The sequence below is a fragment of the Alligator mississippiensis genome, chromosome 1, assembly GCF_030867095.1.
Source record: "Alligator mississippiensis isolate rAllMis1 chromosome 1, rAllMis1, whole genome shotgun sequence".
NCBI classification, from domain to species: Eukaryota; Metazoa; Chordata; order Crocodylia; family Alligatoridae; genus Alligator; species Alligator mississippiensis.
In genome coordinates this window covers 276,579,786-276,605,244 of record NC_081824.1, presented here as the reverse complement: position 1 = coordinate 276,605,244, position 25,459 = coordinate 276,579,786, and the positions used below count along the sequence as shown (strand labels likewise).

The 25,459-nt window shown below is 40.8% G+C and overlaps 1 protein-coding gene across 13 annotated transcripts in view; it reads left to right on the top strand.

Moving 5' to 3' along the window:
• Positions 1 to 25,459, top strand: part of ROBO2 (roundabout guidance receptor 2) — a 666,866-nt gene that overhangs the window by 600,064 nt on the left and 41,343 nt on the right. For 8 of the 13 annotated variants that reach the window (XM_059720636.1, XM_059720642.1, XM_059720638.1 and 5 more), the window contains 5 exons: positions 974 to 1,101; positions 5,967 to 6,248; positions 6,588 to 6,713; positions 10,487 to 10,643; positions 20,814 to 21,074. In XM_059720636.1, the coding sequence (XP_059576619.1) occupies positions 974 to 1,101; positions 5,967 to 6,248; positions 6,588 to 6,713; positions 10,487 to 10,643; positions 20,814 to 21,074 (954 nt within the window). The remainder of the gene's footprint in view (positions 1 to 973; positions 1,102 to 5,966; positions 6,249 to 6,587; positions 6,714 to 10,486; positions 10,644 to 20,813; positions 21,075 to 25,459) is intronic. The other 5 variants (XM_059720637.1, XM_059720641.1, XM_019476207.2 and 2 more) reach the window with 1 other exon arrangement.

Genomic DNA, 25,459 nt, shown 5'->3' with positions numbered 1-25,459 from the left:
TTTAGCAAAAAGAGATTAGGCCTAATGAGAGCTAGTGGATGTGGCAAGGAAACTGCTGGATCTTCTTATTGTTGTTTCCATAGAAACCCATGTTTCTCTTAGGGATTGTACCAGAAGGGGCCTATCGGGAAAAAGTACAATGATTATAAATGTTGCTCCTTCTTCTTAAGTGTGCTAATAATCTGGAAAAGCTTCATAACTTTTTTTTTTTACTTTAAGCTATTTGTTTTCCTTGCTAAACTTGAAAATAAACTGTCCACATTGGTCCAGCTAAATTTCAGAATGCAGCCATATTTATCCTTTATTTAGGGAGCATGCAGTGTCTTACAGCCAAAACTTGCTTCCCTTTTTTAGGATTTTCAGCTTTCAGGATTGCTCTCTAAGTCTAAAATCCCAAAAGGGTAAAAGCATGTTATAGCTGAAGATAAAAATACTGCCATGAACTTTCCATTAATCCCACTCAAGCCCATTTCCCATTAAGCCATATGGGAGTCCTCAAAGAAAAATAGTTGCCACCCTGTAAATGACAGACTTACATTTGGGATGTAAGGAGTGAAGGAATAGTAGCCCAAAGTCCTGGAAATGGCTGATATAGAGCAGTCAGTTTGAGTGATTGTTCCCTTGAGGTGGCAATTTATCATTCAACCCTAGTTTAGGATCCTTTGATGGTTCTGCCTACTCCCTGTTTCAGACAGACAACAGTGTTCATTGGGATTCTGGCAGAATCACAACTGATGCCTAGTCCCATTTTCACTGACAAAGTTGATTTGTATATAGCCTTAATTAACTGCTGAAGGTCTTTAAATCATGAAAGCCTGCACAATTTTAATTTGAAATAAATTAAAGTCTCCTCAACTGTTTGTTGCACACAGTGGCAGGAGAAAAGTGATATGGTCTTTCAATCACTATCATATCCAGAGTTGTCTCATAAACATAATTTTATTTTTTTTCCTTTTGTTGTATCCTGCTTCAGTCGGCCAGGTCTGTTGAATGCAAGCGATCCCAGCTATCCGTGGCTTGCAGACTCTTGGCCTGCCACCAGTCTTCCAGTAAATAACAGCACCAGTGGACCTAATGATCTTGGGAATTTTGGTCGTGGAGGTGGGTTTTACTTTATCAGGTCACAGTGTCATGAGGAATAGGTTTTACTGTATTATGCTCTCTTTCACTTCTTTTTTTCTATTTAGGTTCTCTTCTTATGTGCGTGTAGTGCATTTTTCCCCCCTCAGCAAAGTGTCTTAGCAATTTAGCACTGCTGTAAAATTACTGAATTGCTGTCTAGTACAATACAGTTAAGTATGGCAATCTGTTAATTAGTAGTAGTCTTTGGTTTATCAGCATGTCAGCTCAATATTTCCTAGTTCTCATGTCTGTCCTATTTGTATTGTTGGATCATTCATAGATAAACCATAGAGCATTCATAGCTAATTCATAGAGCATGGTGGTGTTCTACAGGTCAGAGGACAGCATTTGGAGTTGGGAGCTTCTGATTTCTAAAATCTCCTGCCATTGGAAGTGTTGCCATCTGAGTTACTTAATATCGCTTTGATTTTTCCTTTGACTGAATAATCTTTGGGCACTTCCCTCCAGATAGCTTAGACCTAATTTCAATAGGTGCTCAGCACATGCACAATTTCAAATGAAACTGTGGGTGCTCTACCCTTCCAAAAAAGAAGGTCCAAAATTCTGTGTTTGGAATCCAAGTTCACCAGTCCCCACCTGGAAAATGTTGCTTTTAGTCTCTTGTTCCCTCACTCTGTAAAATTTTTTATCACTATTATTAGTTTCTATAGCACAGGTAGCACTTAAATTAGTGTTTCAAAATCAATGCTAAAGAGTTTTAAACAGTCTTAATGGTAATCAAATTCCCTTTCAATTATTCAAGTGTCCTTTCCTTGGGTTTTTGGGGTGTCATAATCCTATGAGTTTTCCATAAGGTGTTTCAGTGTAAAGAACTGGACTTGTAATTTAATCATTTTTTAAAAGTTGAGGGATGAGTGGCAGAGATCCACCAAACAGGCTTCAGGCCATTTTCATACAATACAAGGGAAAACGCAAGTAAAAACAAATGCACTGAAATTTAAAGCTATCAGAGTAATAAGCAAATAAGAATGACCGTAATTATCTGAATCCAAGATGCCTTTCAATTTAAGATAATCCCCCAATAATTTATTTTTATACAAGGAAAATTATAAATTTGTTTTAATTTTCCATGCATAGAATCTAATTATTGGAGGGTCAGTACAGCTGGGAAAACAATGGTGGGGGAGGACAGGCAGTGGGGAGGCAAGTGGCAGGGGGTGGGGGGTAAGGCAGGCTGACCCTCACCTCTTACCTCACATACACCTTGCCCTCCCTGCCACTCTCTTCCTCCCCCACCACCTTGTTTCCCACTGCCATTTGCCCCCACTGCTACCTGCCCACCACCGCATGCCATGCTGCTGGGAGCCTCTGTGCTGATTCCCATTCTGCCCTATGCCTCTACACTGAGTCCTGTGCTGCCCTGTGTCCAGTACCATCTCAAGCCTCCATACCGGTGCCTCTTCACTGGGTCCCTTTCTTTTATACCAGGTCCTGCACTACCATGTGCCTCCACACCAGGCCCCTCACTGCCCCAGCCTCACCCAGTAGATTTCTGCCACTTGTCTGACTGTAAAAATTGGAGGAAAACTCCTCATTTTCATTCATAACACTTTGCTTGCTGTTTAAACCTTGTTCTGATATGACTATACATTGGTTTCAAATTACATTAAAACTTTTCATTTGGTTCCTAGACAGAGTCATCTGGGCAAAACTGTCTTCAAACATTTTAATGTGCTTGTCTTACCAAAATGATGTGATGAAGAAAGCATGTCTTTAGATAGTATTTAGAGCACAGCTATAGTACTATATATACACTTCCAAAATATTATTCTTTAGTATTTCCACATTGTTTTTATTAGTTCACATAGTACAAAATAAATACAATTTATTTCTCATAGCATTTGGCTCTATAAGCTCCAGGTTTGGAAGCAGGCTTTAAAGCTTTTAGCTTTCTGTTGCTGAGGTAGAATCAGATTCACTGAAGAGGCAAAACATTTCTTCTTTGAATTTCGGCAATGAAATGCTATTCAGAGTCTTTAACAATCTAGGTTACATTTGTGTCCTGACTATTTTGGAGATCATGTTTTCCTGTGCCCCATTTTCACAAGTGAGCTGGGATGCTTCTGCTCTCAGTCCCTTGTTTTAATACTAGAACCATTTTATACTTGGTAAAAAGGCACAGAAGTCTTATATGAGGCCAGGGGAGTATTTCTCTTGAATAGGGCTTGAGGAAAGGCTGCCTTCTGAGAATACCCCTATGAGGTATGCCATACCAGTTGTGCAAGGGTGAGGAATTGGATGAGAAGGACATACTGGAGTTGGGATTCAGGGAGAGATCATACTGTGCTGTAGTCCCACAGGGCTGCTCAGAAAACCTGCCATAACTTGGACACAACCACAGAAATGGCTGTAAAGCAGATTAGGATTGGTTGTGTGCCTCCAGTGGAGAAACCTTCAGTGTAGAATATGGCTTCCCCCTTAAACAAGCAGGCTACTCTTGTTGACCATAACATGAGGGAAAATTCATCTTATAGTTTAGGTTTTGACCCATACTTTGTGGTGTTGTGGAGTGACTCCTGGGACAAGATTGATTTTTAATGTACAATTACTTTGTCACTAGGTAGTTTTGTAGTGGTTCATTTATTAGATAGATTTTTTTTTAATTTTTTATAAAATAAAAATAAATTAATTATATACAGTTCTATTGAAAATTCCTAATATTTGGGGGAAACAGATAAGTACTAGTGAGACAAACTCACAGCTTCTGAGTGCCAGGAAGGTATGCACAATGACCTTTACATTATCAAGCTTGTGGTAAAATGGCTATATAATGTGGCAGCACCTCATTTAACAGAAATCATCTCTGGGTACATGGAGTCATGGAGACAAGTATATTTTAGTGCTTTTTACTCCCGTCAGCCTGCAGAGCAAACTGAGCTGGACCCTCTTATTTTTTGTACATCAGGAAAAATAATATTTACTAAGTTGTAATCCATTATGCCTGCATGAAACCATATGTGACAAAGCAGAATCTTTAGTATTGATGATACAGAAGAAAGTTATGACCCAGTTTGATTCACAGCTTATGCTCTATTTCCATGGCTAGAACTTAAGAAAGACATCTTTATAATTGTAAACTGGCTACCATTGAGTATATTAGATTAGAGACAAGTCAGTATTAATGGCCTGATTTTGAAGGGCAATGTTCTATTTTCCAGATTCATTTTTTTGCTTTCCATTAGCTATACCTCCATTTTCTATGTAGTTATTCTTCATGCAAATATGAAGATAATTTAGCCATTTTAAATATGTGATTTTAAGTCCAGCCACCAGATATATTACTAGACAGCTAACACCAGTCAAAAGTAGCAAGTGCAACAGTCTCTATTTCAGAACACTCCTGAATTTGTGAGTATGAATATTTTAAATTGAACACAGAAGAGTTATTGCTGATGATGATAAATTCATTCCAAGAGGTTTCAACCAAGTTCAGGGCTATGTGCTAAGGGCATATAGTAAGAAATATTCCCCACAATCAGTAGAGTAAACACAGAGAAAAAAAGTGGGAGAAAGAAGAATGAATCATTGTATTTGCATTGCTGAGGAACTGAGACAAATTGCTTAAGTGACTTGTTCAGTGAGTCTATGGCAGAACCTAGAACTGAACCAAAGTCATTACATTAACCTTAAGGACATCCTTCCACGTTGATTCTCAGGTATATGCTAGCCCTGAATTGTACAACAGGTTAAACCAAAACTTCAGAGCTGAATTTTCTGAATTTAGGAGTGTTGATCACAATTGTGATTTAGACTTGATAGACAGAGCCCATGTGTAATAGCTGACAATAATGTCATAAAATAGAAGTTGTATCTGCTAGCAAGTTTTTTGAGTATCATTTTTCTGATCTAAACTGTACTAGAAATATAGCCCCATTAATATTTATCTCTATGAGAGTATCACAATGATCAGATGAGCTGCATTGCTCCATTTACCCTTGTAGCAGTCACTTTAAGGCACTTTGTCAAATTTCAGTGACCTTACTTTTAAATCTAAATTTCTATAACAGCAACTCTTACTATGAATTTTATGAAGGAGAGAGACTTCAAATCTAGATGATTGAAATGATAAATCTGTAATATGTAACAGGTGGAACAGATGGAAAAAGGGGCAGGTATTTGTTTAATGCACAGTATTGTGTCTATGGTTACATTTCAGTATGCTTTGCTTTTTGAACTGAGTTATTCTGCACTTCCAAGGTTGTATTATTTCAATTGATTGATCACATAAATCTCTTCAGAGTAGCTGAAATCTTATCACATTCTGAAATGACTTATTCATGTCAGTTTTCCTATATTGTCAGGAAGAAATGTCTTTTTTATGTTTTAGAACTAAGTCAGATAAACCCATGTACAAAACTAAAGGGAAATGCAATTGGTGTCCCAAAAAGGATTAGTTTGTGGGCCTTGGCATCCATTCAGTAGTTTGCTACATATTTGCAGAAAGATAGTTTCCTCTGTGATTTGTAGATTCATTCCTTTCATCATTACCCTGAAGCCCAGACAGTTTCATTGGTTCTGACATAGAATGAACAATTGAAAACATTCTTCAGTAGAGAAATATTCCAAACTTCACTTTCACAGTTGAAGGTATGGAAAAAAAGATGGTTTTAGGCAGTGAAACGTGAAGGACAAGGGGTAGGCCTGTCACAGATGCTGATAGCTTGGCGATGGCTGTACATCATCTTCCCTTCATTGGCTCATGGACCCTGTCTCAGCTGAAATGCAAACGTGCAGAATGACACATTTATTTTTCATCTTAAACCTTGATACTTTCAGGCTTCCTGTTCATCACTGATTTGTTTCATTCCCCTGTGTTCACACAGATGTGCTGCCACCAGTGCCAGGCCAAGGCGATAAAACTGCCACTATGCTTTCTGACGGAGCCATTTACAGCAGCATTGACTTTACCACCAAAACAAGTTACAACAGTTCCAACCAAATAACACAGGCTACGCCATATGCCACCACCCAGATACTGCACTCCAACAGCATCCATGAGTTGGCAGTCGATTTACCTGATCCCCAATGGAAAAGTTCAATTCAGCAAAAGAATGACCTCATGGGATTTGGTTACTCTCTGCCGGACCAAAGCAAAGGCAACAATGGTGATTCCAGCTCTTATTTTCCTGGGCCTCTGTTGTTTGTGCATGAATTAGAAAATCATAGTTTGTGATTCACTCTTCACATTTACCTTAACTAATACTATGCACCTTGCATGCATACTTTGTCTTACACCATCACAAAATAAATGGTTCTGTGTTTTTCGTCCTTCTTGTCTTTGGTAGTCACCAGCCCATCTGTATTTCCATTAGGAGAGGCTAGGCAAAACATTTTTCACAGTCCAGCCACTTCTGCTTTTGACTTGCTAACTGCACGTTATGCATGTGCTTATGCTATAAACTAATCACATGATGCCACTATGACCTTTGCCCTTTAACCCTTAGCCTTACTTTACATCCCTGACTACCGATTGGCTGAGGGATTGTCTAATAGAATGCCACACAACCAGTCACAGGATTTCAGCACTACCAGCTCTCACAACAGCTCAGAAAGAAGTGGCAGCCTCTCAGGTTGGTTTCGTTACAGTTCGTGAAAGGACAAGTTTGTGTTTGCAAGCAGCTTGTTATGTATTTATTCCTAATTGTCATCACAAAAGAGACAGTACCTCTAGCATTTCTGTGTCTGCCAATTTAAACTTGAGTGAACATGTCATTGTAGTTTCTTCTGAAAAAGTCTTTATAAAAAATGCTGCCATCTGATTTAGGATTAGAATGGTCTTGAACTCGTGATGGTACAGGAAATGTATGACAGGCAAGGTTTCTTTTAAAGAAAACCTTTTCTTCTTAAACCTTGCTTCTTGTACATTATCTTATTTATCTAGAGTAGTGAGAGGAGCCATTTAGAAATAATAGAGAATCCTTTTCTGCCTCTGTTCCCAGTACCCTTCAGTTTAATAAGAAATCTTATAACATTTTCACCCATCTCATACAATGTTAAATTTGTTACCAGCTCATTCAATCCAGACCTCCCCATTAGAGTCTTCTGAGAGGTTAATGTTTGTTGAATCATTATCCATTCCCAACTCCTATTCTGTATCAAACAAGTCACCTAAAATGCTAGAGTCCACAATCTAAAAAAGTGTGCCACAATCCTGTGTACAAACATAATGTAAACTGAATGTGTGTGCTGCATGCTATTTTGGAAACACAACATATTTTCATTGGACAAAAATAAATGTAATACATTTAATTGTTCCTTGTCTTTAAATAGAACTTTCTTATTTATTTCCTTAATACATCTAAGAGTTTGGCTATGTTATTTTATGTAAAATTATGCCATTTTTAAAGTAAGAACAAAACCAAAGGCTGCAGTTAGTGAATATGGTATTACATTTAAGCAGAACAGGACAGAGATACAGGGGATTTAATTACAGATACATATTTTAACTGCAGCCTTTGAATTCCTGTTATAAATTGGAACAACCATAACAATACAGATCAACTTCAGAAATGGCTTCTATATGTCAACTTTAATTTCTAGCCAGAATAAATGCTGAGATCAGAGGCTATTACAGTTGCCCTATTATTCAAATAGCCAAAGTGTTTACCAGTCTCACATGAGTAATATTAACTTATTCTAGTGAGCTGGAGAAATAAATTTATAGTGTTGGCTAAGAGAGAACTGGAAGTTAAAGTTGTAAGGTACTTCAGGTGCTTGCCTTCTGAAATGTGGTGTGTATTGAGATGTCTCTTAGGAAAATTGGTTTGTTCTCCTACATGCCTGAAAGTGCCAGTTATCAGAGGGTAATACTGAGCTTTTAAATGCATTACAATGTTATGTTCTGTTGGGTTTTTTTTCTGTAATTGAAAATGCCAGTTAATCCAAACCAAAGTTTTCTTCTTCTACTTAGAGAGGTGTTGGATTCTCCATCCTTGGTGATTTTTTAAGGCTTGGCTTGACAAGACCCTGGGAGAAATGATTTAGTTGAGCATGGTCCTGCTGTGAGCAGGGGGTTGGACTAGATGACCTTCTGAGGTCCCTTCCAGCCCTCATTTTCTATAATTCTATGATTCTAAAGTTGTGGGGAAAATATCAGTATTGATGACTTTTTTTGTTGGAAAAAGATGCATATCGTTCCTGGACCAGTGTTGTCTGATCCTTTTTTGACTGGTATGTCATACCCACATGTTCAGTTGAGCATGAGACTAGGTAGATCAGGATGAATTATATTGTTCTTTTAGAATAAGGTCTTATCTGTAGAAGATTCTGTATCCCAAATATGAGCTCATTTGAGTTGGTCCTGTTAGTATCAAGGAAAAAATTAATATGCAAATAATTAGGCTCTTAATTTCCTTTACAACCCAAGTGAACATTTGTACTGATTAATACTGGAATCACCTTGACTTATTGTTCCAGTTGAACCTTCTGAGTTTTGCTCAGGATCTCACAGCTTCTGTAATACCTAGTTTCCCAGGTGGATTTAGGTTCACTTTATGGCAGTAGGCACAGGTCAGAACTTGTCTTGCATGAGTAAAGCTAGCTAATTCTAGTGGAAATATCCAAAAAGGTGCAAAACCATTTCTCTTAGTTGTCAGTGGTCAGTGGATGCCTCCTTCTTTCCTGGGGTTAGAGCTTGTCCTCAGTTTTGCTCATAAGGGAAAAATAATGTGTGTCCATTGCGTTATAAATATCCATGAAGGATGCTATTGCCTGTTCTCTGAAGCACTTCCCCATTACAACAATATTTCATCTCCATTGTCAAACTGACACTGAGATAGTGTTTAACCCCCGCATCATCCTCAGATGGTTCCAGGTTTAGGAATAACATGTAATTGGTGATATGTCAAAGAGAGTACTACTTCTGATCCAACTTCTGGTTGGGTTAATCAAAGCACAGACAAATTTTGTTGCTCTCCCAGGTGCATAAGAACTATTATTTTCCTCTGCAGTGCTGCTGAAGATGCTCACCCAAAAGACCAGAGAAATATCACTTCTGACAAATGCACACTGAAAAAGGGATGTCTGTCCAGCCCATCCTGACTCCTCTGCCTGATCAGTGTAAAGGGCTGTTCCAGCCCAGTCTGCCTCCTCCTGGAGGAGCAGTACAAACAGCTGCTGCATAGCTCAGCCTTAATGCTGCAGATGGGCAGTGTGAGGGACCATGAGGAGCCCAAGCTCTTCCTGCAGGAATTCCCAGCCCAACTCCACATACTCCTCCCTGAATCAGAGAAGTATGGGACAGTCCCACCTGCCCATTGCATCTCTGTGTTCAGGAGAAACATATGAGGTCAGACTGAGAAGGGCTGCAAGAAGAGTGTGGGCTCTAGCTGCAGCTACTTCCTTATCTGCCTCTGCAGGAGGCATGCAGGGCATATCACCCTGGCTGCAATACCACCCACATCATGGCAGCCCTGAAAGGAGCTCATGGCACCACAGTTGAAAACAAGTACATGAGAGGGTATGCAAGAGGCAAAGACTTTTGTGGGTGATATATTTTATTGGACCAACTGCATGAAAGGCATAGTCTAAGACAAACTTTCAAATGCAATGTATTCCTCTTTGATTCACAATGCAAAGGTAAAAGGAAGAAAGGGAGAGGGGAAAGCAAAAGGAAAATATATTGTTTCGTTTCCACCCATCTCTTCCAGTTGTCATAGCTGTACTACCCATTATCAACTGGGTTCGCAGGATAGTTGAATGCTTTCTGCAAAGCAAAACCTGTGAATCATGCTGTCCTATGGCATTGTGAAAAGCTTATTGGTACTGATTTTTAATTGAACTTATTAATACCATTTCAGCAAAAATGCAATTACTTCTACCTTTTTGTTTTGGTTGTCATTCTGCCTGAAAAAAAAATTGACTCTAATGACAAAGTTGAAGGTTGTATCCTTAACCTCTCTGTTTCCCGCAGGAAGAGATTATGCAAAATGGTATTATAAATACACTGAAATCTGACATTTGAAAGAATTTGCTATGGTCTATTATTTTTTTCTAACAATGAATTGCATGGAGGCTTGGAGCAGACATGAATAAATCAATAAATATATTTTTTGATACAGCAAAGTGTGTTTTTACTTTATTCAGCTTATGCACTATTGTGATGAGGCTGTGTGGGGCTTATGTTTTAAAAAGAAGTAATTTTCAGCAATTATGCAGAATATTTTCCTAGTCCAGCCTATTATTATTTATAACCTTGTAACAACTTTAATACATCGATGCTGATGCTGCTAAGATATAAATACATCTTCTTTTTTGAGTATGCCATCTGGAATCAGAGTTATTTCAAAGATATGTAAATAGCCAACTTTTTTCATTAAATCTCTGACTTTTTTTTAATTTTCAGGTGGTAAAGGAGGGAAGAAGAAGAAAAATAAAAATGCTTCCAAACCCCAGAAAAATAATGGTTCGAACTGGGCCAACGTCCCCCTCCCACCCCCTCCAGTGCAACCCCTCCCAGGCACAGAACTAGAACACTATGGGGTGGACCAGCAAGAAGCAGGGTAAAAGCTTTTTTTTCTCTTTTAACAATGTTTTAATGTGAATAAAAACATCCTAGTCCTAGACAGCATACAACCCAAGAGAATGCATTCCTTGTTATAATACTGCTTAGTGCTTTGTGAACCTGCAGTGCTTCTCAACCTAGGTTGAGTTATGCTCTTGGCAAAACTCCCCTGAGCCTCTTGGGTAGGGGCATAGAAAAAAGTGATCTGACCTACCCGGGGTGTCTCCGCACCTGGCTCTTCCAGACCATAATGACTCCTCTCCAGATCAAGACTGGCAGTACTTCTTAACCCTAATCCTCTATCTTCTACTTATTCCGGAAGTCTTCTTGAAGTAAGTGAGTTTGCTTGTACAAATTATGGTCATGCTCCTGAGAGTGGCTGGAAATGGAAATGAGGATAACATTGTATCAGCATCACTTACTTAAGAGCATGATTAACTGGCCAATCATGTCTTAAGTGTAATTCCTGCCAGGGGATTTTGGAGTGATTCTGCCACCCTTTCTCATGCCATTAAAGTAGCTCCATTGAAGTAGTTGGAGTTGTCTGCAGGGAAAAGTACTTCTCAAATTAAACAACGGTGTAGAAACCAGCTATGAGTATATCTGTACTGCTTCTTCAGAGACTACCACTGAGACCCCTGGAAGCATGTTATATGTGAGTATGGTGTGATAAGTCATAAATTCCAACATCTTAAAATGGTAGGATATTTCTGTACCACGGAAATGCTGCTGTGTTGCTGAGCAACTTCTTTGTGGTTGATTCATCATTTTTTTCCAGGAATAAACTGATTCACATGTTATGATTTATTGTGGGATACCTACATCTAATTTGCAACAAGTGTAATATTTGCCAAGAGTTCCAACTGTTTTGACTCTGCATGTGCCAAAAATGGAAATGAACTTATCAAACTGCCCTGAGGGCACTCCTTGCCACCCCTCAAACCTACAAGATATGGATCTCAAGTGTGGCAGTGGAAGGGACCCCTGGAGAAGGTTCACCATGTCATTTCTGGTATACGTAGAATATGTGGAGCAGAAACATGCTTCTTAAATGCTTCAGTCAGCAAAATACCAGGGAAACAGCATAAACACACCCTTTGATTGTTCTAGTATCTTGACATCTGACAATAATGCAGAAGATACTGAAAAGAACCAAGGGATGATGCTCTTCTAATACAGAAATTGAAGAGTCTGCACAGCTGAAACATGAGATATGGTCCAAGGTGTACTGTGTGTAACTCTTGATACTTTCTAGGTTATTAACACGTATTTCCAAGAGAAAAAAATCAGGCAATTCCAACTTTAGAGTTTTTAGTAACTTTTTAAACTTTTCTTCTAGAGAAAAAGGAGAATATCAAACTAATAAATGTAATAAATGAATATCAAACTAATAGATGTTTATTGTCCTGGTTGATCCAGGATTTTGTAAAAGAGATGTGAGAGCAGCAACAAGTACTGCAGGGGTGGCTGTACCCGCTATTTCCAGCTTCCCCCTGAGGCAGGCAGACCACACCAGAGGAGAAGCTGAGATCTTTTTTTAAGTTCCTCAATCAGGTAGCCATTTCCCTCTCCCTTCTCTTCCTCTACACATACATCAGTATGCCCCCTCCCCTCCCAGTCTCCACTCTTCCCCACCTGCCACTGCCATTGCCATGATCCCCAGGTGACTGAAGGGATTGAGGGGAGGCTGCAGAGATGCTCCTGTCCTGTTGTAGTCAGATCAAATGTGGAGTCAGGCTCGGCCACAGGCAGCACTAATGGGGATATCAGTGGGTGGGTTCCTTTCCCCTGTAGCTGCTTCTGGGCTGGTAGGGGGGAACCAAGCAAAAAAAAGGGAAAGCTGCCTGTCACTGCCTCTGAACCCAGCTCCCCATGAAGCCCAGCTGGAGCATAAAGGAGAGGCTGTGGAGCTGCTTCTGGTCCCAGGCATAGCAGCAGATGGGGAACGGAGAAAAACAGGGAAGGGTTGGGAGGTGCCACTGAGTATGTAGGGGGGAGGAACTTTACCCAATTTGGGGACCTAAAAATAGCTCCCAGTGCTTCTCACTCGATATCATTGACTGAAACAGGTGTATGTCCGCACCACTACAATGCCTCTAGATCTGTCCCTGGTTATGGTCAAATTTGTATGGTGACTGTAAGTCAGCAGAGCTCTGAAAGGAGCAAATCTAGCTTTATGGAAATGTAGTTTATGACGTGGTTGCTAGGGATAGCAGGAGATTGGGTTAAACAGCCCAGGAGATCCCTTCCTGTCCTATATTCTTTTTTAGAATCGTATTGAAAAGCTAGGTCATGAATTATTTATAGAAACATCCCCAAAGATCATGAGGTATGGTTTGCTTTCAATTCTACTCAGTACATCATTTCATTTTGCTTACCAATCCGTGTACTACCTATGTATTTGTCAGTAAGTTCACATGCCTCTGAGAAATAATATGTACATATTTAAAAGACCATCTTTCTCCTATTCCACTGTTATCCTACAGTTGACCTTCTGTTTCTCCATTTGGCTCTATGATTTTCTAACAGGTCCCCACCTCCACCTCCTCCTTCCATACACCTCCATTCAGCCTTCCATACACCTCCCTTTCATTCCTCTTTGATGTACCATTTTTACTCAAATATAAGACAACATCCCAAAAATCAGATTCTGTATATGGAAAATGTATATATTTGTTACAATTTGTTGGAGATAGAATCTAATTATTGCCGGTTTGCCTTGAATTTGTCCCCCCCCCCCCCCCCCCCCGCCTACAGTTAAAGCAAGGAAAATAAATTTAGGGGGGTCAGGTGGCCCCTTTGCCATCTCTTCTCCCAATTTATTCCCCCTGCAGCTCCTACTACTTCCTACCCCCTTGCTCCTTAGACCTTGCTCTCCTTGAGCATATGGAAGTGAGAGACAAATTTGAAAACACTGGACACATCTACGTGAGATGTTTATGGTGGAGCTGACTAATTAGCTCCGTAATAAACATCTCATTGTCTACACATGTGGCATTAGTAAGCCGCAGTAAACTGATTAACTCCACTGTAGGAGCTAGTCCTGCACTGGAGCACCCTCATGCCCCAGTCATCCCCTCCATGGCGTGTTGAACCAGGTCAGAGTACCCCCAGGCTGGCAGGCTGACCCCCCAGACTCCCTGCCAGCTGGGACTGCTCCATCCCAGATCAATATGCCGCAGTCCCAGGCACACATGCGAACACGGCACCTGGGAGCAATAAACTCTAGCACAATATGTGCTGCAATTTATTGTATTGCCTTCATACAATACAATAGACTTATTTCAAAGTCAGTAGACATACCCACCTAAGCATAGTATGCTATAGTAATTGGCATATAAGCAAAGTACTATGGATAGCCACAGACTTAGTTCATCCAGAGCTGATGCTACTTTTTTGAAACTGTTGCAAGTTTCAGTGCAGGTTCTTCATAAACATGCTTTTAAACAATGCTTTGTTACCTAGTTGAAAGCCAAAAAACTCATGACTTACCATATAGCTCATTTTTCTGGGCCCCCAGCAGAGTCAACAGCATTTCAAGCCATCATGACCCCTCCACAGCACTGCTCAGTATGTATGTCTACTCCAGATCCCCCCCCCGCAAACTAACCATGTGCTAATTACTCCCCCACTTTCATGACGGGACCCAGGTATTCTTGCCATGAGTCCTGGGATCTTCCAAAACTTTATATTCAGATTAAAGTGCAGGGAAAACTGGTTTGGCTCCACCTCATGGAGGGTGGGGCCACACTAATCATATGTGATGGGGAGAGAGAATTGTAGGATTGCCTGCTAAATGCATTTGGGAGTATCTGAAGCCCCAGTCTGAAAAATCTGGGGTGGAGATAAGTTGTGGGTTATAGCGCCACATAAGGTTTTTGAACAATTGAGTTTTGCTCAATCAGTAGGATTTGGAACTGATTTGGCTAACTTGACCTGACACAAGAAAAATTTTCCCAAAAGAGTTTGCCCAATATGGGCCCTATGTTTTAAAGTCATGTTCAGTGCTGGTTGCATTTAATCAACTTCATAGTTGGTTTCCATTATTGAGCACATCATTCTTTTGGCAGTGGTTTAATGATAGCTGATGTATTTAATGAGGTTTTCTTGTATGCAAATGTAAGATGAGAGGGTTGGGGGGAAAAGCCTTGTCTATATTTAGGTAAATACAGTACTTCCTCTTTTCTTCTTACTCATTTTCCTTTCCTGGTCCTAAAATATAATTCTTAATTTTCCTTTCCTCACATCAAGGATCTACTTAGAAAATGTATTACAGACACAGCATGTTATTGTTTAGCCAAAATGCTTTGGCAGCTTTTCTTCAGGGCACCAGCTCCAGAACAAGAATTCAAATTGCCATAACCTGGATTTCCAGAATGGGAGTTAGATACAGAAGTGATCATGGTATCAGAGAGAGATTGCCAGATCAGCTGCATCCAGCAGAGCAAATGTATACTAGTGTTTCTGATTAGGTAGTTGAAAGATGAGGCTATTGAAGAGAAATATGTTGGATTGAAGCAGAAGGCTTTTAGACCATCGTTGGATGGGATGAAAAATCAGCTACACTTATGTTATTTGTAGAGTGGATGAGAAATTCATCCCTACCAATCTGGCTGTGGTTAAAAAGTTTTTGTTTGGTTCCTTTTAGATAACAGGCCATTCTTTTTTCCCCACCAATCTGACATAAACAGAAAGATATTATTTAATACCTGTCAACACAATCCGCCTGCTAACATTCCACAATGCCAGCAAACAAATACTTATTAGAACTTGGGTTTTCATGAGATCCTGATGCAATTGCATTGACTTGTAGCTACCTTTGTGAATCAATGGAAATTTTCACAGCATAAACTTCCATTCCGCATGAGTAAGAATGTTAAAATTACTCCAGTATTTTAAATATACTTTGGAATTCTACATTTTGCCAGTATATCAAGGTGAATAGGAAATCTATTTGTGTTAGGAAGTATCAAAATAAATATAGAATAATTGCATATTTTTTCTATCAGTTTGGTGTTAAACGGTTTTCTTAATGTGTGCAGCTACTGAACTGAAAATATGCACCAATAAGCAAATGAACTCTGTTCCTTCAAAGATGACAAGCTGATAAATAAGACAGGTAAACTAATGAAGCATCTACTAGAGGTCTTTGTGACATAGGGCTTGACTTCTCAGTTGCATTAAGTATCTCTGTGGAAGAAATTATATTAGTCACCAAGACAACACCGGTTATTTAAGGCTCAGGTCCTCAGTGATACTGACAGATGTTTCTAAAGTTCCACACAACTCGGACACAAATTTTCGTTATCACAATTTTTAGTCTGTTCAGTTTTTTTATTGATAGCAATTTTAAGGAGACATTTTAAAGTTATATCGTACCAATCAAAATGAAAATTAGACACACAGAACCAGGATACCCAGTGACAATAAATTGGCATAGCTCCACTGAAACCATTGGGGCTCCACTGTACTACATCAGCTGAAGATGTATCCAGTGTGTTTTGCCTTTCTATGTACAGTTATTTTTCTTTCAGCCTATTAAATTGGGAGGGAAGTACAAAGAAAAAGTTTTATTCTTTATGTTAGCTTTCTTATTGAGAAACTGGGTAGACAACTTGGCAGATATTTAGGGTTTTTTACCATTGTATTTGTGATAGTTTAGATTTATAACCTACCTATATGATGACCATAATTTTATATTTTAAAATACTTTACATTTGAAAATAACCCTACTGAAAATCAGCATTCAAAAGCAAAAGTTCCCAACAGAAAAAATGGAATCCATTCAGAATGGCCTTGCAGTGTGGTCTGAATAAATAAAGTTAGATTAATGCCACAAAAAAATTGAATGCAGTGGAAAATTGTTAACTTCTCCTCTCCACCTCCAAGCTTGATTGTTAGCATAAACAATCCAACTAAACCCAATTACAAAGATCAAAGTTAGCATCTTAAATTGTACTCAGGGTCGTACAGTCTGTGAAGTAAATGTATGCAATAATCCCCATTAACAGTAGCATTAAATTGGCAGATAGCGACATCATGCACCAACCTAACTGCCCATGTTGTCTTCAAGATCAGTCTTGCAAGAAATGCATTATAGCAATAAACGCCGAAAAAACATGTTGTGACAAGAAGAATGGTTCACAGCACCCACCCAGAAACAGCAAGGGAAAATTTACTCTTTGCTATAACTACTACCTGCTCTCCAAATGTAACCAACCCTCCTATACTCCCCCAGACTATCAGTCTTGTAACAAAAGATGGTCATTGAGCCAAATACCCAACTTCACTATTTTACATTATATAAATATGTCAATCTGGCCTTTAAATGGCTAAAGCTTGCTGTGGGAGAATGCCCTGGCAATGTTCTGCTGGTGATAGAGACTGCCAATGCCTATACCAGGTATGCTGTCACCCACAACATAATGGGTAGTGGGGCTGTGGGTCCAGGTGGAGGGAAAAGGTCTGATATAATGGTGTGTCTACAAGAGACATTTCCTGTGGAGTCGACTAATTCACTCCACAGTAAATGTCTTGCATCTACATATATGGCCCTATTAGGCTGGAGTAAAATAATTAACTCCCCAGCAGCATTGTACTTGTACATGCAAGTACTATCCTGCTGTGGAATTTTTTATTCCATAGAAGTGCATGTGTAAACTCTGGCTGGGGCATGAGGGTACATTTGTGTAAGAGCTGCCTGCCTGCTAGCCCCACACTGGAGTACCCTTGTGCCCCAGCCAGCCCCTCTGGACCATGTTAAGTCAGGTGGGGAGCTGCGCTGTGCTGGCAGGCTTATCCCCTGGGACCCCTGTAAGCAGGGGCTGCTCCGACCCAGCAGAATGTGCTGCGATCCCAGACACACATGTAGATGCGGTACCTGGGAGCAATAAATACCAGCATAATACATGCCAGAGTTTATTGTGTCACCTTACTAAGTGTGTGGAGATGCGTCCGCAGAGTTCCACTACGCTCTGTTCTCCACTCATATAAGTCAAAGAATCCCTGTCAGTTCCAACATGCAAAGGAGTGGAGCAGCTGAGGATAATAAGATAGGTGTGAAGGCTCTCTGAGGTGAACCCTTTACCCCTTCATTATCCAGGAAGGATATACAATGTGTTCCATTCTCATTTGAGAGAACAGACATTACCATCCAAAGAAATGTATGTCTTGGATTATTATTTAAATTATTCAGATGGTCAGTTTGTCTGAGTGTATTACCATACCACATTCCTTCCCTATGAAGCTTCCTCATTTAGCTGTTTTTCTATGAATACCATCCATATTCCCATCTGCTTCTGACTTTGTCTTATACCTGCCCACAGGTCCTTTGCAGTTTCTATCTGTTCTTTAAGCTGTCTTCAGTCCAGCACCTTCCTTGCTCCCCATCTTGGGCTGGGGAACAAACCTTTAAGGCAGAAACAAGTATACTAATTATTGTTACTGGACTCATGAACAATCAATGTGCCTGAATTTTCTGTGCAGAGAATTTAGGTCCATTAAACTGCACCTTGCATGCATCTGAATGTATGCCTGTCAGGAGTAAATTTGCTCTCAGTGGGAGCAGTTCAGTGTAGAGCTGCTCCTGCCCTGCTCTGCCACCTTGCAGCAGTCAGGGGGAGGTCCAGGCTCCCCATGGTGCCAGCACTGGACTGGCAGGGGGCATGTGTCCTGATCTCTATGGGGCAGGGGAAAGCTGTCCCATCTGCCAGGTGGCTGCCTCACATATGGAGATCAGAACCCATCCCAACCTCCATGTGGCAGAAAACTGAGATCCATTAATTGTATGTATAGATGTGCACAGTAACAATAATCAGTATACTTGTGTCTATCTTAACGTTTTGTTGTTGTTTTTTTCAAGATGGGGAGCAATAGGGGGTGCTAGACTGAAAATAGCTCAAAGAACAGACAGAAACTGCAGTTTGCTCCTGGTCAGCATCTACATTCACTTTAGCACATTATTTTAATATGCCAATTTCTAGTACCTGGATCTATATATACTAGAAAACAGTGCATTAGACTAATCTACTGCACAGTAATTGCTGCACATGTGTAGAGGGTGACACTTTACTGTGCATTAGATTGGTCTAATGTTCAGTAAAACATCTTGTGTACACACACCCACTGTTTCCTAAGCAGGAAATATTTATTAGTCATGTGATATCAGTGTAAAGGGTAGCTGAATTGTTTCTTGAGTAAAAGTAATGGAGGTAAATACCTTTCTAGATCAAAAAAATATTTTATGGACAATACCAGAAGGAACAGATCTTCCTTCTTGTTTGAAAGCCTTATGTTTCATTGTGGTAAGACCTATCATGTCATCTGTCTTGTCTGTTCAATATTACAAAAAGATGGCCACCCTGTCAATATATCAATAGGGAGTATTAGCTGGCTTGTTAATGGATAAGAATGTGAGATTAAAAACAAAGGACTGATATGGCAACAGTAATAGGTAACATAACAGGAACAGTAAAATCTGTCTCATGTTTACTAAGACAGATTTCTGATCAGGATTTAATTACCTTGGTCAGAAACCCCTGCTAATATTAAGATGCTTATATTTAGCAAATAGGTACAAGAAAATGCCACACATTTTGGTCAATTGCATTTGCACAGGAAAAAAACCCAATACGGATATGACCATTTTTTATTCTGCTGTACTGTACTCTCATAGGCTCCAAAATCAAGCAAGATATACCAGATAAAGTTACTTTGTAGCAGTATTGGTTTTTTCACCTTTTTCTTGCAGAAATTTGTACAGGAATTTAAAATTAAAATTGCAAAGGGTTTCAGTATCCCAACTGAACCCAAGGATTTTACAGCTACAGCTTTACAGCTTCAAAAATAATGTGAAGAGAGAGAACCTATGGAGAGTCTTCAGATGTTAAGAAACAGACCTCTCAAACTGGTTATAGGGTCATTTGAAACAAGTAGGGTCACAAGACAAATGTACCCAGAGCTCATTAATGCATCTCCAGAAAGTCACTATGGACTTCTTTCTCTCTTGTGTCTATTTAAAAAGAAAAAATCAGCATAATAAAGTATGGAATTGAGAAAAAAGGAAAGAGAGAGAGAGAATATACATGACAGGATTTTACACCATAAGTTCTATATTAGCATGAGGTTAGGTAAGTTCTGTTATTCTCAGGTACTCAGTAAGTGCCAACAATACCTTTATACCATCTTACTCAACCTTCCAGCCAGCTTTGGGGGATGTTGCTGCTATGTGTATTTATTATGTCATTTAGTGTACAGACATGCAATGAGGACAGATTTCAGTTTCTATGGACACTGTAACTTGAATGCATTGAAATTTAATTCATTGAAAACAAAACCTGTTAAACTACTAATAAAGTAAAATATTTATAGTGTAATCTATGTTCCTCCTCCATTTTTCTCTCCTTTGCAAGTCAGGCCCAACTCTGGACCCTAGTGCTCAGCTCAGGCCTGTGCTAGAAGGGATCTCAGTTTAGGTCAAATGATCATAGACAGCTATCATGATCCCTCCCCACTCTTCTACATCCCTATATGGTGGGGGCGGTCACATTAGTGGTAGTAAAACATCCAGCTGGTCACATAACAGTAAGAGAAAAGGCAGCTTGTCTTTCCAGTCACAAGGTTCAGTAACCGATTAAATGTGTAATAATGGTAACTACAAACCTTCCAAACTGCTCTTGGACCGGGCCAACGTTCCTAGTCACTGTTTTGGGGATGGAAGCAGAGATTTAACATCTGCTTACTAAGGGGGGGTGCAAGCAAGAAAGTGCTCTGCCTAAATTACTGGAATTCGTCCTCTGCCTTTTAATGAGTAGTTGGGGCTTTCATGTCTTGATGCAGGTACATCTTTAATGCAAATCTCTTAGCTTAATAGTCCAGAAAGTGAGTTAGTTCATTTCCTTTGGTAATTGTGAGGGTAACATTATCTAATCAGCATTAACAAATGTGATAATGGACATGTGGTTTGTTGTTGCAAATCTTGTTCAAATTGCTTAGCTATTAAGGGGGAAATTAAACAAAGAAAACAAAGATGAAGAATTTCAGCAATTATTGCTGTGCCTATAAACAGCATGCCAGAGTGGTATTCTAATCTAAGATCCCTATCTACCCCTCAGGTATGCATAAGAAACTGGATTTGACAGGTAATCAATTTACATTTTCTTTATTTCAGCTATGACAGTGATGGTTGGTGTCCCCCTTTGCCAGTTCAAACATATTTACATCAGGGCATGGAGGATGAGCTTGAAGAAGATGATGACAGAGTCCCTACGCCTCCTGTCCGAGGGGTGGCCTCCTCACCTGCAATCTCCTTTGGACAACAGTCTACTGCAACACTCACACCATCTCCACGAGAGGAAATGCAGCCAATGCTTCAAGCCCATCTTGAAGAATTAACCAGGGCCTACCAGTTTGACATAGCAAAGCAAACGTGGTAAATGTCTGAATTAGGCATATGCCATTTGGAAGATGAAAAAAGAATAATATACTACCCAATGGCAAAACCATTATAACAGCAGTTAAGAATGTATCTGAAACTATAAATTGAAATTGAGAAAATCTATCTCAATAAAATATAACCCAGACTCTAAAACTTCCTGTACATTTTTGAAACCACAGACCAAGGAAGTATGTCAAACATTTGCTTTATACCACATCCACAGGCGATATCTGAAATGTGGGTATATAGTAAGCAGATTAACTCCCTTCAACAAGTAATCATTATTCATACATTTCAGAATATTTTATTTTTAGGATGGCAAATAACATACATTTTTGCGAACTTAACTTGATGAAACACTAAATCACCATTTGAACACTAAAACACCATCTAATCATTCACCTTCAAAACCTCCAAAAAATTATCTTTGTGTGTGAATGAATAAGGCTAAGTACAGATACTGAAAAAGCTTGAGACTGAATTGATTCAGTTTTGCAGGTTAGTCTAACCTGTGTAGATTGAACCAGCAAGCAAGTGAATAGACATTCACTTGATTCCAAAAATGAAGCCACATGCCTGAAGTGACTCAGGCCAGGAGCCAGTGGGGCTAGAGTGAGCCCTCCATTCCTTTTCACAGTGGCTGAGGGATGCTGAGCTGGAGGGGGTGGGGGTGTGGCCAGGCCCCATCAGGTCTGAGTATGATTGGGGAGGGTTTTAAACTCCCACCATGACCTGCAGGGACCCCAGCTTGACTGGCGTGGCCCCCTACGGCAAAGGGGGTGGGAGGGTTTATTCCCCCTCCCACCCTTCTCCACCCCCCATGGGACTGCAGCCAGGGCCTGCCTGACCAGGGCAGAGCAGCCCATGCCAGAGTCCCCCTGCCTCACCTCTCTAGCAGCAGGGGCAAGGGCATGGCCAGACACTGGCCTGACATGGCCCCCTGAGGCAAAGGGCAGGGAGAGGGTTTATTCCACTCTCCCATCAGGGGACTGCAGCTGGTGTTTGCCAGCCCCAGCTGCCATCTCTGCCACTTGCCCCTGGCCAGGCAGACCTTGGCTGGGGTTCCCCCAGTGGGAGAGGGCAGGGAGGGAGAAATAAACCCCCTTCCTGGCCCCTTTGCCTCAGGGGGCCATGCCAGCTGGCACCTGGCCATGCCCCTGACACTGGAGCAGTGATGGCTTGCCCTGGGTGTGCAAGCCTCTTCCTGGTGGGGGGGGGAGGGGGGGGCAGGGCAGGCAGAGCTGCTGCAGGCTGCTCAGGGTGAGAGGTGGCAGCAGCAGGGCTGGGTGGACTTGGGAGAATATGGCCACCTCAAAATTTGGTTTAGCCACTGTAGCTACCCCTCCCAGTCCCACTGCCACCACTGCCTACCCCATGCAGGCTGCGGCAGCTCTGCCTGCCCCACTCCCACCTGCAGCACAGCCCTCCCACTGGGAAGAGGCTTCTGTTCCCTGGGACACCATGGCAGGAGCTGCTGCCCCTGTTGGGGCCCCCAACCCTTGCCTCTTCAGCAGCGGGGGCAGGGCCATGGCTAGATGCTGGTCAGCATGGCCAGCTGGGGCAAAGGGGGAAGGGAGGGGGTTTATTCCTCCCTCCCTCCCCTCTCCCACAGGAGAACCCCAGCCAGGGTCTGCCTGGTCAGGGGCAAGTGACGTAGACAGTGGCCAAGGTCTCCCAGTGAGAGAGGGGAAGGAGGGAGAATAAACCCCTTCCCTGCCCCCTCTGCTTTAGGAGGCCATGCCCCTGTCCCTGCTCTGGCTAAAGAGCAGAGGGGCAGGGCCAGCCTTCCTTTCTGGAGCAGACAGCCCAGCCCAGCCCAGAGCTGCAGTGCATTCTGGGATGCTGGGGAAATCTGATTTAAATGCAACTAGGAAGGGGTATGGGACCGAAGTGCCATAAACCAGTTTGACCTCAATCGGTTCAGCCTGATACTACATTCAACTGGGTTTATCGTAAACCAATTTGGGGCATTTTGAAACTGGCTTATGTGCACTGAACGTCTGTTCTGTTACATTTAAACCAGTTTCTGATCACTTAAACTGGTTTATGTGTAACTTTGTCCCTAGCCTCGTAGTGTACCCTGACAGTTTTGACAGTACAGTGAAATATCCCTTCTAATTTTGATACCAAGAAAGAAGACAAAAACAGCAAGGCAGAAGTTGAATTTTACAAAACAGAGCTGGAATCTTAGACTGGTTTTTGCCTATTTAAAGAAGAGCAAGCAAATATCACTGTAACATTTTCCTTATAAAACAAACAGAGCAATCTCTTCAGGGACTCAAAAAGAACTTTCCAGCCGCACAGGACTGGGGGTAGAACTGAAGGTCAGTTGCTTTTTGGATGTCCCTTAAGTGGCAGTTGTCCTTTTAAAATATTTCCATCCAGACAAAAAAAAGAGGCTGCAAATCTCAGAGGATAAAGTACAGCTAGTGGCTGAATGGCATTCTGCCAGTAAAGAGGCAGGCATGCTTCATTGGCAGACAAAGGCCACAACTTTATTCAGCAGAAGCCACCATAAATTGAACAGGCAGGTAGGCAGCCGGTGCCAAATCAAAGCCAGCTGTTTTCCCTTGGCAGTCACCAAGCCTCGAGGCTCGTTTGCAAGCTGCATTGAAGCAACAGGATACTTAGGCCCCAGTGCAGTTCCACATTGCCAAACAGAGGCCCCAGTCTGCCCACGGAACAGATTCAAATCCCAGGAAACAGCTATGCTTGGCCTATTCTAGATATCTGAGTTCAGAGCCAGCGCACAGATGCATGCCCTGGTTATGCAGTCAATTTGGCTGTGCTTTGCAGCTGTTACGCTTCCATAGCCGACAAACTGCAGGTGCTATTTTGGTGTCAGATAACACTGTAAGACTCTTGCCAGAAAAGCAGCTTGCAGCAGAGAGTCTGGGTGTTGTTCCCTTTGCTGGAGTGGCTGCAGAAAGTCAATCATGGGCTTTCCTAATATAGTTAGCAGTTCACAGATTTCAAAATCACTCCTGCGAAAGTCCACGGTAATTGAGCAGGAAACCCTGGAAAATATCATCTGTAATAGGAAATGAACAGGTTTTCCTATTCTCACTGGGACGTAGTAGTAGATTTCTGGCTAATATAGTAAACCTGCAGTGCTTCCAGTAGAGAGAGATGATTTTATAGCAGTTGTGTGACATGTGGTTGCTCTGTGGTTTTCTACCACACAGCCCTATATGTTCTGCTCTCTTAAAGAGTTGATCTACCATGCTTCAAAATCAATGGAGTATCGCTGTCGTTGACTTATAGGAGTTAAATCATGCTATTAGAAAGGAAGATTTGGTACTTCATTTTCTTAGCTGTTTTGGAAAGAAAATAAAGGAGCTAAAAAGGAGTCTGATTAATTACTTCAGTAGTATTGGGAAGCAAATTTAGAGATGAACCGACTGGAGATTTAAGCATTAGAGATTACTGGAAAAAATACATAATCATTGGGGCCTTGATCCAGCAAACCTTTTAAGTACATGCTTAACTATAAGTATGCCTGAAGTCTCAATTACTTCAATTGTTCCACCCCATGCTTAAAGTTAAGCACCTTCTTAAGTACTGTGCTTAATTGGGGCATAATCATACTGTTTGTCAATAATTCCCTTCAAAGTTATCTTATTGACCAAAGCACCCATCTTCCAAACTTGAGAATGAAAAATTATGAACTATAAAGGAAAGGAATTAGGATAGAAGAATCTCATCTCCATATGATTTGCAAAAACAGGCTCATTTTAACTACACTAAAGTAGAAAGAGACTTGTTTCCCTGGTGTATAACATTTACCATTAAGTGATCCAAATCCTACAAAGTCTTTTACTACCATGATTCACTATTAAAAGAAAAGGAAGACTATTTGAATAATAAAAAATAAAGCTAGTGTACTTAATATGGATGTATAGGCATAACACACTGTAAAGTTCTCATCAAAAAGAAAACTGTTAGATCTAGTTGGCCGCACTGTTGACAATTGTCATTTACTCTATTATCTGAGCATGATAGCAAAAAAAGGAATCGGAATGGTTCATTAATTTGAATCAGGTCCTGTGACCACATGAACATTCATTGGCTTTGGCTTTCCTGCTGCCTCTAGAACAAGTTTCAGGGGTAGTATGGTCCACTTTGCAAGACAATTTGTGGGAATGTCAGATACCTTTATACTTACCATGCTGTGGAGGACACTGCATACATACTTAATGGCTATTCCTTTTGTATTGGACTTCCTGATCCTTTTTTGGTTTGTCAATCAGAAGTAGTGATATACATATCCATCTGATTATGCCTCAATTAAATCACTGTATTTTCTTACATACATTTCACGCCATTTTCCCCCAAACCAATGACTAAATATTTGAATCCGCATTATATGCAAGGAAATA